This window comes from Gorilla gorilla, chromosome 23 (genome assembly GCF_029281585.2).
Source record: "Gorilla gorilla gorilla isolate KB3781 chromosome 23, NHGRI_mGorGor1-v2.1_pri, whole genome shotgun sequence".
NCBI classification, from domain to species: Eukaryota; Metazoa; Chordata; class Mammalia; order Primates; family Hominidae; genus Gorilla; species Gorilla gorilla.
The window spans coordinates 17,840,931-17,858,083 of record NC_086018.1 but is presented as its reverse complement, the minus strand read 5'-3'; the positions used below and the strand labels follow the sequence as shown (position 1 = coordinate 17,858,083).

The window sequence follows — 17,153 nt, the reverse complement described above, 5'->3', positions numbered from 1 at the left end:
TCTCAATGAAACTTACATTTTCTGGCTATAAATATTCCCTGCCCACTTGTGGAGCAGAGATCTCTGAACCACTTTTGGTTCTCAGTGCTACCTGGTTCATGAATCTTTTTTCTGTTCAACTAAACTCTGTCGAATTTAGTCAAAGGCTTTTCTCTTTAACAGTATACATACATCACACATCACATTGTACTACATAAATGTAATTCAATTGTGATTTATAAATTTAAAATAGTATATTTTTTTGAGACAGAGTCTCGCTCTGTCACCCAGGCTGGAGTGCAGTGGTATCATCATAGCTCCCTGTAACCTCAAACTTCTGGGCTCAAGCAGTCCTCTCACCTCAGCCTCCTAAGTAGCTGGGACTGCAAGTGCATGCCATCATGCCCAGCTAATTTTTTTTTTTAAATTACTGTAGAGATGGGGGTCTCACTATGTTGCCCAGGCTGGTCTCAAACTCCTGGTCCCAGTGGATCCTCTTGTGTGATCCTCCCACCTCAACCTCTGAAAGAACTGGGATTACAGGTGTGAGCCACCACGCTTGGCCCAAAAATAATATATAATTTGTTTTAAAACACTAGATGATTTTTTTTCAACTTTTATTTTAGAATCAGGGGTACCATGCAGGTTAGTTACAAAGGTATACTGTGTGATACTGAGGCATGGGGTATGCTGGAACCCATCAACGGGATATTTTGGTTGTCAACTACCTGAAAAAAGTATCTTTTCAAATCAACAGCTGCAGCACTATTTTAAAAAATGGAAATGTAACAATAAAGGTTAAATAAATTTTGACAAATTTATAAAATGGAATACTATGGTGACATTAAAACCATTTTAGACTGTTTAATGAAGATAGAGAAAACTACAATATTTTACTGAATAAAAAAAGAAATTATAGAGAAATCTTTTTTGGGTTTTTTGAGACAGGGTCTCACTCTATCACCCAGGCTGGAGTGCAGTGGCACAATCTAGGCTCACTGCAGACTCCTCCTCCGTTCAAGTGATCCTCTGGTCTCAGCCTCCCAAGTGCCATCATATCCCAAGTGCCACCATCACCACCTAATTTTTTACTTTTTGTAGAGATGGGGTTTCACTGTGTTGCCTAGGCTGGTCTGGAACTCCTGGGCTCAAGCAATATGCCTGCCTCAGCCTCCCAAAGTGCTAGAATTACAGGCATGAGCCACCACACCAGCCAAGAAATCATATTGTATGAACCCAGCTTTATAAAACATAAATATAAACTACTCACACATACTGGTGGTGGAGGGGGAAAGAACTGAGAGGAAATATACCAAAAATGGCATTAATGTGTAACTCTCAGAGGGATTACAAATCATTTTTACCTTTTTTCTTCATATGTCTCTTACTTTCCAAATTTCCTGTAATTAATTAATATGCAATTTTAAAATAAGCAATAATTCATTTAGAGAATAGATTTAACATCTATATTCTCTAATTACTTTTGTTGGCAGTAGTGTTCCTATTCCAAGTTCAAAAAAATGAATAAATTAGGGATAAAAAGAAGTGTTCAAATCTTTTTTCTTAATTCTTTTTTTTTTTTTTTTTTGAGATAGAGTTTTGTTCTTTTCACCGAGTCTGGACTGCAACGGCATGATCTTGGTTCACCACAACCTCTGCCTCCTGGGTTCAAGCTATTCTCCTGCCTCAGCCTCCCAAGTAGTTGGGATTACAGGCATGCACCACCACACCCAGCTTATCTTGTATTTTTAGTAGAAACAGGGTTTCTCCATGTTGGTCAGGTTGGTCTTGAACTCCCGGCCTCAGGTGATCTGCCCACCTCGGCCTCCCAAAGTGCTGGGAATACATACCCTAGGCCATGTGCTTTCCTATGTGTCACCTCCATCCATCCTCAACAGCTCTGTGGCTTCGGCATTGCTACAACCATTGTGCATTTTTATGCGGGAAGTGGGGATTTGAAGTCATTTTGCTCTCCCAAGAAAACCCATGCTCTTGTCATGACCCCACATCAGACAGACTTGGGTTCAGATTCTGACTGTGACACTCATTAGCTGTGCGAACTTGGGCACATCTTTTAACTTCTCTGAAGCTCAGCTACTTGTACTAAAACAGGGGTAATGACAGAAAAATGAGGTTATTAAGAGAATTAGAGAGTACACCTCTAGGGCTTTTTGATTGTAAACAACAGCAACATACTCTAGGGCTAACTTTGGAGAAGGATGGAAGACATTTATTAGAAGCATATGAATTAGCTCATATAACTAAATGCAAAGCAAACAGCCAGGTCTTGGAAAGGATGAGAGCCAGGCCAGCTGAAGAGATCTCGAGAATAGGGAGGTAACTGCCTTCCTTCTTCAGGGGATTCTTGACTGCATGAAGCAGCTCCAGTTGTTTTCGGTGCCTAAGATGTAGGCACTGTTACCTGGCCCTCCCTTACCCCTCCAAAAGTTTGAAAGAGGGTCCCTCCCCATGAGCGCTGAGGCCCGAGGCCCAGTAGAGTCAGCAGTGGTATCTCTGCCTTTGCCCCACCGATGATTGCCAGCTGCCAGCTGTCTTCTGCCACTCGCTCCTTAGGACTTTCATTGTCAGGAAGTCAAGCTTTTCAGGAAATAAAAAGTAACCTTTTTTTTTTGAGACAGAGTCTTGCTCTGTCATTCAGGATTGAGTGCAGTGGCATGATTTTGTCATGACACCATATTCCAAGTTCAAAAAAATCAATAAATTAGGTCCAATGATTCTTCTGCCTTAGCCTCCCAAGAAGCTGGAATTATAGACACCTGCCACCACACCTGGCTAGTTTTTGTATTTTTAGTAGAGACAGGGTTTTGCCCTGTTGCCCAGGCTGGTCTTGAACTCCTGACCTCAGGTGATCTGCCCACCTTGGCCTTTCAAAGTGCTAGGATTACAGGTGTGAAACACCACACCCTGCTGTAAGTTCTCTTCTTCTTTTTTTTTTTTTTTTGATGGAGTTTCACTATTGTTGCCCAGAAAGGAGTGCAATGGTGTGATCTTGGCTCACCACAACCTTCACCTCCTGGTTTCAAATGATTCTCCTACCTCAGCCTCCCGAGTAGCTGGGATTACTGGCATGTGCCACCATGCCCAGCTAGTTTTGTATTTTTTAGTAGAGACGGGGTTTTACCATGTTGATCAGGCTGGTCTCGAACTCCCGACCTCAGGTGATCTGCCTGCCTTGGCCTCCCAAAGTGCTGGGATTACAGGCGTGAGCCACCGCACCCGGCTGATTTTTGGATTTTTTTTGTAGAGACACAGTTTACCATGTTGGCCAGGCTGGTCTCGAACTCCCGACCTCAGGTGATCCGCCCACCTCGGCCTCCCAAAGTACTGGAATTACAGGCGTGAGCCACCATGCCCAGCCTTGTCAACTTCTTTACCTAGGCCTTGCCCTCAGCATTTTTTTCTCTTCCCCTTATAGGCCTGGTTGGTTTACACAACATTGGACAGACCTGCTGCCTTAACTCCTTGATTCAGGTGTTTGTAATGAATGTGGACTTCGCCAGGATATTGAAGAGGTAAGACTGTTCTTCAGGCTGATAAGTGTTTGTATTATTTCTTTTTCTTTTTTTTTGAGATGGAGTCTTACTCTGTTGCCCAGGCTGGAGTGCAGTGGTGCAATCTTGGCTCACTGCAAGCTCTGCCTCCCGGGTTCAAGCGATTCTCCTGCTTCAGCCTCCCGAGTAGCTGGGACTAGCCCGCCACCATGCCTGGCTAATTTTTTTTGTATTTTTAGTAGAGATGGGGTTTCACCATGTTAGCCAGGATGGTCTTGATCTCCTGACCTCGTGATCTGCCCGCCTCAGCCTCCCAAAGTGCTGGAATTACAAGCAAGAGCCACTGCACCCGGCCTGTATTATTTCATTTTTAATATATTCAGTTATTCACAGTGACTTGGACTTTTTGAGTTCTCTCAAAAGCTGGCAGAGGAAAGATCGGCTTCTGCATATTCTGGCCTACACATTATTTCTAAAACTTCTTAGGTTGGTCTGGGGTGCGGCCCAGGTATTGGTACTTTTTTTTTTTTTTTTTTGAGATAAAGCCTCACTCTGTCCCCAGGCTGGAGAGGGATGGTGCAATCTCGGCTCACTGGAAACTCCGCCTCCCAGGTTCAACGGATTCTCCTGCCTCAGCCTCTCAAGTAGCTGGGATTACAGGCGCCCGCCACCACACCTGGCTAATTTTTGTATGTTTAGTAGATACGAGTTTTCACCATGTTGGCCAGGCTGGTCTCAATCTCCTGACCTTAGGTGATCTGCCCGCCTCAGCTTCCCAAAGTTCTGTGATTACAGGCATGAGCCACTGGGCCCGGCCAGGTATTGGTACTTTTTAAAAGCCCTCTTTGGGTGATTTTAAATGCAGCCAGGATTGACAGCCACTGACTTGGTTAAAAGACAGAGTTGGGACTAGAACAAAGTCGGAGAAGGAGTAAGTCAGTGGGGAGTACACACCCCTGCTTCCACCAACGCTCACACAATGCACTCTCTCCCTCTGTCTCTCTCTATCACTCCTTTTCTGCCCTGTGCTCTCTCCTTTTTCCCATCCAAAAAATGCCTGTGATTAAATGAATCATTGCCAAACCACACGGACAGCCTTTCATGTTGCCTTTCTTCCCAGGACCTAACCCAGCATGTGCCTCTGCAGTCTGGAGAGCTTTAGGCTGGACATTTTGCTGCTTGCCCGAGATGTGGAGCCAGGACCTCGTGCATCTGCCGTCTGCTCTAGCACGATTGCTGGGCAGGGTGCAGAGGGGCCAAGGCAGCAGTCATGCTGATCCCCCTCTCTAGAGGGTCCGCTGTAGAGCAGATTCACTCACATGGTGCTTCTCAACCTTGACCACACATTGAAATAATCTGAGGAACTGAAAAATTCTGATAACTGCCCGCGCCCCGCACCCCCGCGCCCCGACCCAGAATTCTGGTTTAATTTGTATGGGAGTGGCCTGGATATGAAGATTTAAAATTTCTCCCAGGTGATTCCAGTGTGCACCTAGCTTTGAGAACTACATGTAAGGAGGTTTCTGGTTGTTCTTGTGTGGCAGGATCACGGTGCCCAGGGGAGCTGACGAGCAGAGGAGGAGCGTCCCTTTCCAGATGCTTCTGCTGCTGGAGAAGATGCAGGACAGCCGGCAGAAAGCAGTGCGGCCCCTGGAGCTGGCCTACTGCCTGCAGAAGTACAACGTGCCCTGTAAGATACCCACCCACTGGGTTCCTGGCTGCTGATCCAAAGGGGATGGGAAGCTTAGAGAGTGAAGAGAGGAACTAATGGGCAGTGAAGCAACAAGAAGCAAGTTAGGTAGCCTGGACCCCTCAGATTATAGAGACATTTGTGTAAGAGGCACATATCTTTGGAGGTGCAGAATTGATATTATTTATGGTCATTTTACTTCCATACCTAACCTTTCTCTGCCTCTCAGTAGAGTAAGTGAAGGCATCTCCTCCAAGCTTATTCCACCACAGTTAGGGAACTGCAGGAAAACAGAATAAAGGAATAAAAAAGAGAAAACATGTTCTACAAAATAATTCACAAATAGGTTAGGTTTTTTTTTTAGATAGCTATATTGGGATGTGCATCACATACTGTAAAATTCATCCATTTAAAAACATACAATTCAAAGGTTTGTAGTGTATTCACAGAGTTGTGCCTCCATCATCACAATCTAATTTCATAACATTTTCATCACCCCCAGAAGAAATCCCACACTTACGGGTTTTCCCTTGTGTATAATACATTGCTTTTCTCTTGCTGCTTTCAGAATTCTTTGTCTTTAACTTTTGAAATTGATTATGACGTGTCTTGATGTGGGTTGCTTTAGATCAGTCTTATTGGTGTCCTTTGGGCTTCCTGGATGTGGATTTGTATTTCCTTCCCTGGGTTGGGAAGTTTTCAGTCATTATAGGTATGCGTTGCTTACCAACAGGGATACGTTCTGAAAATGCATCAGAAGGTGAATTTGTCATTGTGTGGACATCATAGAGTGGACTTACACAAACTTAGATGAGACAGCCTACTACACAGCTAGGCTGCATGCTATGGCTCTGTGCTCATGTGGTCTGCCATTGACTGAAATGTTGATCTGCAACTCGTGACTGTTATTTCTTTGGATAAGCTTTCCATCTCTTCTCACTCTCCTCCTTCTGGGACTCTGATAATGCCTATTTTGGTCGGCTTGATGTCCCCTAACTCTCTTAAGATATCTTCACTCTTTTTCATTCTTTTTCATTTTTGCTCCTCTGAATGATTTCCAGTGACCTATCTTCTAGTTTGCTAATCCTTTCTTCTGCTTGGTTTAGTCCGTTGAGCTTCTCTTTTGAGCTCTTATTTCAGTTATTGTATTCTTCGGCTCTATTATTTCTTTTGAACTTTTTTCTGTCTCTGCTGAAATTCTTACTTTGTTCATGCACTGCTGTCCTAGACATGGTAAGCATCTTCATGATCATTATTTTGAATTGTCTGTAAGGTAAGTCACTTATCTTCATTTCACCGGGGGCATTTTCTGGAGATTTATCTTGTTCTTTTGCTTGGAACATATTTCTCTGTTTCTTCATTGTTCTTGATTCTCTGTTATTTTCTGTACTTTAGTTAAGAAAAATACCTCTCCCAGGCTGGGCATCGTGGCTCACACCTGCAATCCCAGCACTTTGCGAGGCCGAGGGCAGATCATGAGGTCAGGAGATGGAGACCATCCTGGCTAACATGGTGAAACCCTGTCTCTACTAAAAATACAAAAAATTAGCCGGGCGTGGTGGCGGGCGCCTGTAGTCCCAGCTACTTGGGAGGCTGAGGCAGGAGAATGGTGTGAACCTGGGAGGCAGAGCTTGCAGTGAGCCGAGATCGCACCACTGCACTCCAGCCTGGGCCACAGAGCAAGACTCCATCTCAAACAAAAAAAAGAAAAATACCTCTCCCAGTCTTGTCCCACGGGCCTTGTATAAGAGACGAACTTACCAATTAGCCCTGCCAGACACTCGGAGCACCTCTTGACCCTTTGTGTTGTCCAAACTGTCATCTATGTTCTTAGTGGCCCTCAGGAGATTAGAATGTGTCATGTCCTGTCAGTGCCCCAGATAGGGGAGATAGAAACAAGCCCCTTGAGGTGCAGCTGGAGACGTTGGGGCATTAAATGTGTGTTCCAGTTTATTCTATCCTCAGGGAAAAGCTGGGAGCATGAGTTTATCTGCCACTTGCTCTGCAAAACGCTGGACAGAGGATCTGTGGCAAGTGCCTGCACTCATGTTTAAACTGCACACTTCTTCATGCATTGTTTTACTCTTTGTCACCCCCAGGGGCCTGGCAAATGCTGGCTGTTCTCTGCTTAGAGATGGACAGGTTAGCTGGAAGCTTGACGCTATCTGTTGAGCAAACTAGTGGGAGCAGCTGTGGAGGTGCTCACCTGCCTGTTCAGGGTCTCAGAGGAGCACTGGTTTCCTGCTCTGTCAGCTCCCAGATGCGTGGAAACCCCAGGGCAGCAGCTGCACTGTGCAGACAAACTCTTTCTAGGGAGAAAGTAGGAGCTGGGCCTTTTTGCCTGTTCACGCTGCACTGGGCCTGGGGGGATGTTCTTTGGTCTCTGTGCCCCTGTGGGACTTACAAATACAGAGCCTTGTCAGCTCCCAAAGCTCAGTGATTGAGGAGCTAGACCTTCATTTGAGAGGGGTAAATGTTGTGTACTCAATATGTGAAGTTAGAGACCTGATTTTACCATAGAGCAGGGGGTGGGAGAAGGCATGGGACTTGCCCACAGGCCTGTCCAGACTCCTGGAAATCTATTGTTTACCTGCCTCATTGGCTCCAGGTGCAGGCCACTTATTAATAGAAGCCCATCCCTCAGGCAACAGCTAGGAGAGCCCGCAGATATATCCTTCCAGGGAGGAACTGGGAGCCTGGCATTTCTGCCTGTTTGCTGTGTGCTGAGCACAGCTGCTGGAAGTGCTCATGTGCCCGTTTAAAACTGCCTCTTTGTCCTCTGTGATCACAGATGATTCATAACTGCTGACCCATGTCTGCTCCCAGAGCTAGGTGACCCAGCAGCCAAGCCCTTGAGTGGGAACTGCAAAAGCTGGGGCTGCCTATGTGTGGTCCAAACCCTCCCCTCTCCAGGAGAAAGCTGGGAGTAGGGATTCCTTTCTCACAGTAAGGTACTGTGTCTGGGGTGGGGCTTGTGGTGCGAGTGTGTCTCAGCTTTTCCAACTGGTTGCGATGTGGGTGTTCTCCCCATTGCCCCCTGTGCAGGCCTCTCTCAGCTGGTTTCTGGGTTTCTTTCAGAGGGAGTTGATCTGTGTGTAGATGAGAGTTTTACCGTGTGTCCATGGGAGAAGGGGAGCACCAGGAACCTCCTTCTCTACCATCTCGCTTATGTCACCCTCTGTGATTCTTTTTATACATAGTTGAATTTGATTCACTAATATTTTGTTGAGGAATTTTGCATTTATGTTCACGGGAGATACTGGTTTTTAGGTTTTTTTCTTACAATGTCTGTCTGGTTTTGGTGTTAGGATAATGCTGGCCTCAGAGAATGAGTTAGGAAGTGTTCTCTCTGCTTTTGTCTTCTGGAAGAGGTTGTAGGGAATTGGTATAATTTTTCCCATAAATGTCTGGTAGAACCCATCGTTCACTAGTGAACCCATCTGGGTGTAACTGAGTACTCCCATTTTCTAAGAGATAGTTATATTAGTTTTCTTATTATTTTCTTTTCACTTCTTCTCATCCCATCCCTCACCCCTCACCCCGCGGCCGTGTTTCCTGTTTCCTGTTAGCCCTTTAGAAATGCAAATATCACCTTTCGCCTACCCCTCTCCAGACATTCCCTGCTGGGCAAAAGGAAGAATCTGTAAATGGAGGTAGGCTGATGGAGGTTTGATTGAGAACAGGGCAAGTTCTTCCAGCTGATCTTTCCTGAGACTTGGCAGTACATTTGCAGCCCAAAGCATACCCACCAGGGAACTCTCCCTGCCAGGGGGTGGCTTCCAAACTTCCACCCTCTAGGGGTTTGTCTTTCACCCACTAGGAAGGCATGGAGAAAGCATGCCCACTCGGCCTTTTTCTGCCTGGAAAGGCGCCAACGCAGCTGCTGGGAACTTGATAACTGCCCGGTAGAAAACCGCCATTGCTCACTCCCGCCACCCCCACAATACACCTTATGAAAATGCCCCTCTCTCCTCCAAAGGAGAAATGGCACATTAAAAGGAGGGATGTGTCTTGCTCCTTGCCCCAGGCTGGCTTCAGAATAAATTCACGTTTGTATATAAAACCTTTTGTATCACATTTTTTTTTGTATCAGAGTTAGTTGAGCTGTACACTCAGTGAGCAGCTCATCAGCTTTTGGCTGCATAGGTACTGTGTTCAGCTTTCCCTCCATCCTCAGTCTGGAGAACCTCAATCAACCTAGCTCCAGGTTTATGGATTCTTTCTTTTGCCAGCTCTAATCTGCTATCGACCTCCTCTAGTACATTTTTCATTTCAGTTATTGTTCTCCTCAACTCAAGAATTTCTGCTTGGTTCTTTTTTTATAGTTTTTTCTTTATTGATACTTTTTATTTGGTGAGGCAGCATTTTCACACTTTCTTTTACTTCTTTTGACATGGTTTTCTTTAGTTCTTTGAACATATTATAACAGCTAAAGTCTTTGTTTAGTAATGCCAACATCTAGGGCTTCTCAGTGAAAGGTTCTATGATTGCTGTTTTCCTGGGTGGCCATGCTTTTCTGTTTCATTGTAGATCTTGTCTCTTTTGTTGGAAAATGAACATTTTAGATAATGTAAGGTGGCAACACTGGACATCAGAGATCCCCACAGCAGGGTTTGTTGTTGTTGCTGTTTTATTGTTACTGGGCAGTTCGTGATTCTGTATTCACCTTCATTGCTTTCTTGCATGTGGCCTTGTGGTCAGCCAGAGGGGAGGGATCGGAGCCCTCTCAGGTCTTACTTGGGCATGCGCCTGGCCTTCTAGATCCTCAGGAATGTATCAGTGCTTTTCAAAGACCCTGTGGACATCTCATTCCCCAGGCTGAGTGCAGTGGTGACATCACAGCTCACTGTAGCCTCAACATCCTGGGCTCAAGTGATCCTCCTGCTTCAGCCTCCCAAGTAGCTCTGACTACAGGCATGCACCGCTACTCTCAAGTAATTTTTTAAATTTTTTATAGAGACAGAGTGTTGCTATGTTGCCCAGGCGGGTCTCAAACTCCTGAGTTCAAGCGATCCTCCCACCTTGGCCTCCCGAAGTGTTAAGATTATAGGCATGAGCCACTACTTCTGGCACTGGAGCTTAAGTATTAAGAGGCATTCTCAAAAATCAATACCAAACTTACTGTTCGTTTATTGATCACTTCTTCTGTCATGCCAACTTAGCCTTGCAGTGGGGTGGAGGACTAGGAAGAGACAAAGTGATGAGTGTTCCTGTGTGTCTAAGTACCAGGGCATGAGAAGCAACTCTGAAGACCTCACTAATTGGCTGTTCCTTTTCTCTGTGGCCAGTGTTTGTCCAACATGATGCTGCCCAACTGTACCTCAAACTCTGGAACCTGATTAAGGACCAGATCGCTGATGTGCACTTGGTAAGAACCTAGAACCAGAGCACTCGGAAGCTTAAGATGCTGCTCATTTCACTCATTCAGCTGTTGTTCCCATAGTGTGTAGAGGAATAAAAGAGTTAATCCCCTGTAATCCCAGCACTTTGGTAGGCTGAGGCAGGTGGATCACGAGGTCAGGAGATCGAGACCATCCTGGCTAACACAGTGAAACCCTGCCTCTACTAAAAATACCAAAAAATTAGCCGGGCGTGGTGGCGGGTGCCTGTAGTCCCAGCTACTCGGGAGGCTGAGGCGGGAGAATGGCGTGAACCCAGGAAGTGGAGCTTGCAGTGAGCCGAGATCGCGCCACTGTACTCCAGCCTGGGTGACAGAGCGAGACTCTGTCTCAAAAAAAAAAAAAAAGAGTTAATCCACATAAAACACTTATCACAGTTTCATAATATTGTTACTGGTATTATTTTGCACCTTTGTGAGGAGCTTCTGTCTCTTGGCTCCACCTTCTGGCAGTTGGCCTGACCTGGCTTATGGTGGTGTTCCCATCTCACCTCTCCGCTCTCCCTCTTGCAGGTGGAGAGACTGCAGGCCCTGTATATGATCCGGATGAAGGACTCCTTGATTTGCCTTGACTGTGCCATGGAGAGTAGCAGAAACAGCAGCATGCTCACCCTCCCACTTTCTCTTTTTGATGTGGACTCAAAGCCCCTGAAGACACTGGTAAGGGGATTCTCTTGGTATTTGCTGCCCCTGTATGTGTTAGTCCATTTTCTGTTGTTATAACTCAATATCTGAGACTAGGTAATTTATTTCTTACAGTTCTGGAGGCTGGGAAGTCAAGGTTGAGGGGCTGCACCTGGTGAGGACCTGTTTGCTGGTGGGGACTCTCAGAGTCCTGAGGCGAGGCAGTGCAGGGCATCACATGGCGAGGGGCTGAGCATGCTAATGTGCCGGCTCAAGTCTCTCTTCCTCTTCGTATGAAGCCACCAGTCCCACTCCCAGGATAACCGATTAACCCATTAATCCATGAGTGGATTAATTCATTTACGAGGGCTGTGCCCTCATGATGCAATAACCCCCCTACCTTTTTTTTTGGAGACAGATTCTTCCTCTGTCACCCAGACTGAAGTGCAGTGGCACAATCTCAGCTCACTGTAACCTCCGCCTCCGGTGTTAAGGGATTCTCCTGCCTCAGCCTCCCAAGTAGCTGGGATTATAGGTGCCCACCACCATGCCCAGCTAATTTCTGTATTTTTAGTAGAGATGGGGTTTCACCATGTTGGCCAGGCTGGTCTGAAACTCTTAACTTCAAGTGATCCCCCTGCCTCAGCCTCCCTGGGATTACAGGCATGAGACACCTTGCCCTCCCCAATTATCTCTCAAAGTCCCCACCTTTCCATACAGCCACACTGGGGATTCAGTTTCTACCTGGGTTTTGGGAAGGACAAACCCTCAAACCATCACACCACGCAGCACAGTGTGGCCAATTCCCCCTTGCTTCTTTGATCTATCTCTGGCTTCTGGAAAGTCACTTATTTCATTTTCATGGCGCTGGCCAATTTCTCCTTTGTTTTGGCAAAAATGTTTTTCCCTCCTACCTCCACTTCCCTCATACTGCTCCCTTAATAGGAGCCCCCTCCTGTTTTGTTTCTCCAGTCAGTAGGTGCCCTTTGAGATCCTGCCAAGTGGACCACACCAGGCCAGGCATTAAGGGGGATATGAGGAGAACCAGAAGAAAAGCTGAAACCCTCAGCTGCAAAGTGTGGGGAGGCTGTACCTGATACAGTTTGGGTCTGTGTCCCTGCCCAAAAATCTCCTGTTCAACTGTAATCCCCAGTGTTGGAGGTAAAGCCTGGTGGAAGGACATTGGATCATGGGGGAGGGTTTCTCGTGAATGGTTTGGCACCACCCCCTGTGGTACTGTCTTTGTGACAGTGAGTTCTCATGAGATCTGGTTGTTTAAAAGTGTGGAGCCAGGCTGGGTGTGGTAACTCACGCCCATAATCCCAGCACTTTGGGAGGCTGAGGTGGGTGGATCACCTGAGGTCAGGAATTTGAGACCAGCCTGGCCAACATGGTAAAACCCTGTCTCTACTAAAAATATAAAAAATTAGCTGGGCGTGGTGGTGCAGCCTGTAGTCCCAGCTACTTAGGAGGCTGAGGCAGGAGAATCACTTGAACCCGGGAGGTGGAGGTTGCAGTGAGCTGAGATCGCGCCCCTGCACTCCAGCTCCCCACTTGGTCTCTTGCACCTGCTCCTCCCAGGTAAGGCGCCTGCTCCTGCTTGGCTTTCCGCCATGATTGGGAGCTTCCTGCGGCCTCCCTAGAAGCAGATGCTGCCATGCTTCTGGTCGGCCTGCAGAACCATGAGCCAATCAAACTTCTTTTCTTATAAATTACCCAGTCTCAGCTATTGTCTCACAGCAGTGTGAGAACAGACGAATATAGTATTCTAGGTGGGAAATACCAACGCTGCTTTTTCCCTGTTCTCTTGGGTGGGACAGGAGGACGCCCTGCACTGCTTCTTCCAGCCCAGGGAGTTATCCAGCAAAAGCAAATGCTTCTGTGAGAACTGTGGGAAGAAGACCCGTGGGAAACAGGTACTCATTCCCTAAATCAGACTCAGCTGTCCCTCGGTGCATATGGGGGATTTGTTCCAGGACCCCTGCTTTTACCAAAATCCACACACACTCAAGTCACACCCAGTCGGCTCTGTGGAACCCACGTATAGGAAAAGTCAGTCCCTCATCTATGCGGTTGTGCATCTGGGATACTTTATTTTTGATGAGCATTTGGTTGCAGATGTGGAACTCGTGCCTATGGGGGAGGGCAGGCTGTATTTATTTACAACAATTTGTGTATAAGCGGACCCATACAGTCCAAACCCGTGCTGTTCAGGGGTCATCTGTCCTTCACTAGTCTGGGGTTGCCCCCCGTGTATTTCCTGATAGAATCATCAGAGGCCCCGAGACACCCCATGGTGGGTGAGAAAGGGAATCTGGGTCTGGCTAGTATCTGGGACGCTGTGGTTCTGATATCTGGAGCCGTGGATGTGGCTTCTCATGTCGCATCACTGAGAGGGACTGCAGGAGGGGGCCTGAGAGCAGCCGGCAGGGCGTTTCCCTCGGGGCGAGACCAGCTCCCTGGAGCAGACGCGGTGGCTCCCTGGGTCCCGGTACCTGTGCAGAGCACTGTGCCCTTGTGCCTCTTGTGGGGGGCCACATGGTGGTAGAATAGCCAAGTTTTGCATTATTCTCAGAGGAGCTCAGCAGATTCAGTGAACAGGAGCCTTGAACTCCATGATGTCGCCCTGCTCCCCTCTTTTTGGGAAGAACGCGTTGCTAGCCCTGACATTTCTCTGACTCTCTCATTCCAAGTGGACTTCATCTCCAGAGTGATTTTGTTTTTTCAGGTCTTGAAGCTGACCCATTTGCCCCAGACCCTGACAATCCACCTCATGCGATTCTCCATCAGGAATTCACAGACGAGAAAGATCTGCCACTCCCTGTACTTCCCCCAGAGCTTGGATTTCAGCCAGGTCCTTCCAATGAAGCGAGAGTCTTGTGATGCTGAGGAGCAGGTGAGATGATCCCGACCTCCTTGTCATCCTGCCTCTCCCCAGATGCCATGTCCTTTCTGTTTTCCCTTCCTTCACCCCCAGTCTGCTAGGAGCCACCTGTTCCTCAGAGACTGTCCCCAGCCTCAAAAGCCTTTCTTCTTTCTAAATATTGGATTTGTGTTCATATGCCTCACAGCACTGAGGGACAGAATCCAGAATTCAGTAGGCTTCTTTGGAAATAATGTGGAATACATAGAAATGCGTAGGCAAACATGTCATTATGTGTTCATAGTACCAACCAAACTTTCTTCCTCAGATGGCCTGTGCCCCCTTTGAGGATAATCATAAAGTAGCCAGTTGACTGGACCACATTTAATCAGAGTAAAGTTTAATTCACTTGTCCTGAGATAATAACTTATCAAGAGATTCTGAGAAAAAAAGAGACACAAGGCCAGGTGATGTGGCTCATGCCTGTGATCCCACACCTCAAAAGGCTGAGGCAGGAGGATTGCTTGAGCCCAGGAGTTCGAGACCAGCTTTGGCAACATAATGAGACCCCGTCTCTCAAAAAAAAAAAAAAAAAAATTAGCTGGGTGTGGTAGCACAAACCTTTAGTCCCAGCTACTTGGGAGGCTGAGTTGGAGGATCACTTGAGCCCAGGAGTTTGAGGCTGCAGTGAGCTATGATCTGTCATTGTACTCCAGCCTGGGCAACAGCACAAGACCCTGTCTCTAAAAACAAAACAAGAAAAACTAAAAAAAAAAAAAAAGACACAAATATCTTTTTTTCCATAGATTTGAAATGCTACATAACAAATTTTGTGTTTCTGTATGTACGGGTCTATTTTTGGAGTGTCTCTTCTGTTTTATTGGTCTGTTTGGCTATTTATGCTCTAGAACCATGACATTTAGAAAATTAAGACCTGATAATACGTTACAATAGCTCCTATTATAACATGATTTCTTTCCCTACTTAGGCCATATACATTTCATAGGATTCTCTTTTTCTTTCCTTCAAGTTCTTTTTATTTCTACCTGCAGATTCTGCCCGATGAAGTATATTTAAAATTGTTTTTCACTTAAAAAAGACTTTTTTGGCTAGATGCAGTGGGTCACACCTGTAATCCCAGCTCTCTGGGGGGCCAAGAGGATTGCTGGAGTCCAGGAGTCGAGCCCAGCTGGACAACAAAGCAAGACTCCATCTTTGCAACAACAACAAAAAAGACTTTGTTATGGAACATTACAAATAGATACCAAAGTGTGTAGTGAAGGAAGAGTTAGACAGTGAATCCTTGGCTGTAACAGTTACCAAAACGCATGGCAGGTCTTGCTTTTCCTATAACCCACCCTCTTGTTTCACCCAACCCTGTACTGGATTTTTTTGAAGCAAATCCCAGACATCATACTATTTCACTTATAAACACTTCATTATGTATCCCTAAAGAATAAGCACTCAAAAGATAATCATCTCCATCTTGCAATTCCTTAATAGCATCAAATATCTGGTCAATGTTCAGACTTCCTGACTGTTGTGTAATCTATGTGGTTTGTTTGACTCTAGATCCAAACAACACCTACACTTGCATTTGGTTAAGTTTCTTTCTTTTCTTAAGTTCCTTTTAGATTTCCGCTCCTTTTCTTTTCCTTGCAGTTGATTTGGTTGAATATTTTTTTCATATGCCAGCACTGGCTGGTTGATATCATTTAACATCACCTATAACCCTTTTATTTCTTGTAAACTAATATTTAGATACAGATATTGCCCTGCATTTTGTAAAGTTCTGCACAAAGTCTGCAAATGGAAATAGGGATAATTTCAGCCTCCACACGGGTGACTCAGCTTTGCGTGTGCCGCCCTTGCCCTCTGTCTCCCCTCCCCCTACAAAAGACTTTTTTGGCTGGGTATGGTGGCTCAGGTTAGGGTCATTCCTGGGCTTGTGGAGAAACAGAACTGTGTTCTGATGATCCCCACCCCTCCCAGGGGAAAGTTCTAATCTTGCCTTGGCTTTGGGGGCCTCTCTCATGACCTCCTGCCTTCCATCTCTTGTGTGCTCTGCCCTGCCAAGCTGCTGAGCCTTCGCAGTTCAGGATCCACACTCAGGAAAGCCCCTCCTGGAGGGTGCCCACTGGCCATGGGTCAGGACTGTTTTCTAATATTCTAAAGTCCCAGAGTCGGGCCTCGGGTGGACAGGTATAAATGTGTGAGGCAGTCGTGTTTGTGGTGGTGGGTGAACTGTCTCGTGCCTGTCTCTTTCCAGTCTGGAGGGCAGTATGAGCTTTTTGCTGTGATTGCGCATGTGGGAATGGCAGACTCCGGTCATTACTGTGTCTACGTCCGGAATGCTGTGGATGGAAAATGGTTCTGCTTCAATGACTCCAATATTTGCTTGGTAAGAAACATCATCCACAATTGCCTCCAGGCTCTTGGGAGTTGCTAGGGGTGGGCTTGTCTGGAGGATGAGGGGCACATTATAGCGTCCTGTCCTCTGTGGGTGCTTGTGTCAGCTGGCTGCTTGACCCCATTTGTTTCTGGCTTCCAGGTGTCCTGGGAAGACATCCAGTGTACCTACGGAAATCCTAACTACCACTGGTAAGAAACAGATTTGGGTAATTGGAGTCTGATGAGCTCACATAGGGTCCTTTGAGCTGCATGAAACGCCCGTGGATTTCCCTGTTACTAACATGCTGATGGCTCACTGTCCACCTCATCTCCAGCACTCACCCCACCACCCCATGTTTGCCTCACACGTCACACTCCAGGAATATTAAAGTACAGGTAGCTGCCAATCAGCCGTGCCCTCCATCTCCCGTCTGCTGTGCACATGCACTTCCTGGCCGTATTGTCCTCTCCTCGTTTACCATCTAGGCCAACTCCCCACTCATGTTTTCATACTCATGGCCTTTTCCTATCCTGTGAATCCTTTGCTGATTCACCCAGATTCGTAGGGGCTTCTTGTATGGTTTTTTTTCTTTTTTTTTGACGGAGTCTCGCTCTGTTGCCGGGCTGGAGTGCAGTGGCACAATCTTGGCTCACTGCAACCTCCGCCTCCCAGGTTCAAGCAATTCTCCTGCCTCA

The 17,153-nt window shown here is 46.5% G+C and overlaps 1 protein-coding gene across 1 annotated transcript; it reads left to right on the top strand.

Annotated features, from left to right (window-relative positions):
* The first annotated feature begins 618 nt into the window (after positions 1–618).
* On the top strand, positions 619–16,694 carry LOC129529661 (putative ubiquitin carboxyl-terminal hydrolase 41). Its single transcript, XM_063705038.1, has 9 exons — positions 619–637; positions 3,392–3,512; positions 5,036–5,181; positions 10,470–10,549; positions 11,093–11,239; positions 13,024–13,119; positions 13,932–14,099; positions 16,336–16,467; positions 16,618–16,694. Exons 1-9 carry the CDS (start codon positions 619–621, stop codon positions 16,669–16,671), a joined length of 963 nt encoding a protein of 320 aa, XP_063561108.1. The 3' UTR covers positions 16,672–16,694.
* Positions 16,695–17,153: the final 459 nt, after the last annotated feature.

Bases quoted from the DNA above. Each gene is read 5' to 3' on its own strand.
- LOC129529661 (XM_063705038.1), top strand. The intron at 5,182-10,469 runs GTAAGATACCCA...CTCTGTGGCCAG, and splicing joins GCAGAAGTACAACGTGCCCT to TGTTTGTCCAACATGATGCT. The intron at 16,468-16,617 runs GTAAGAAACATC...TCTGGCTTCCAG, and splicing joins ATGACTCCAATATTTGCTTG to GTGTCCTGGGAAGACATCCA.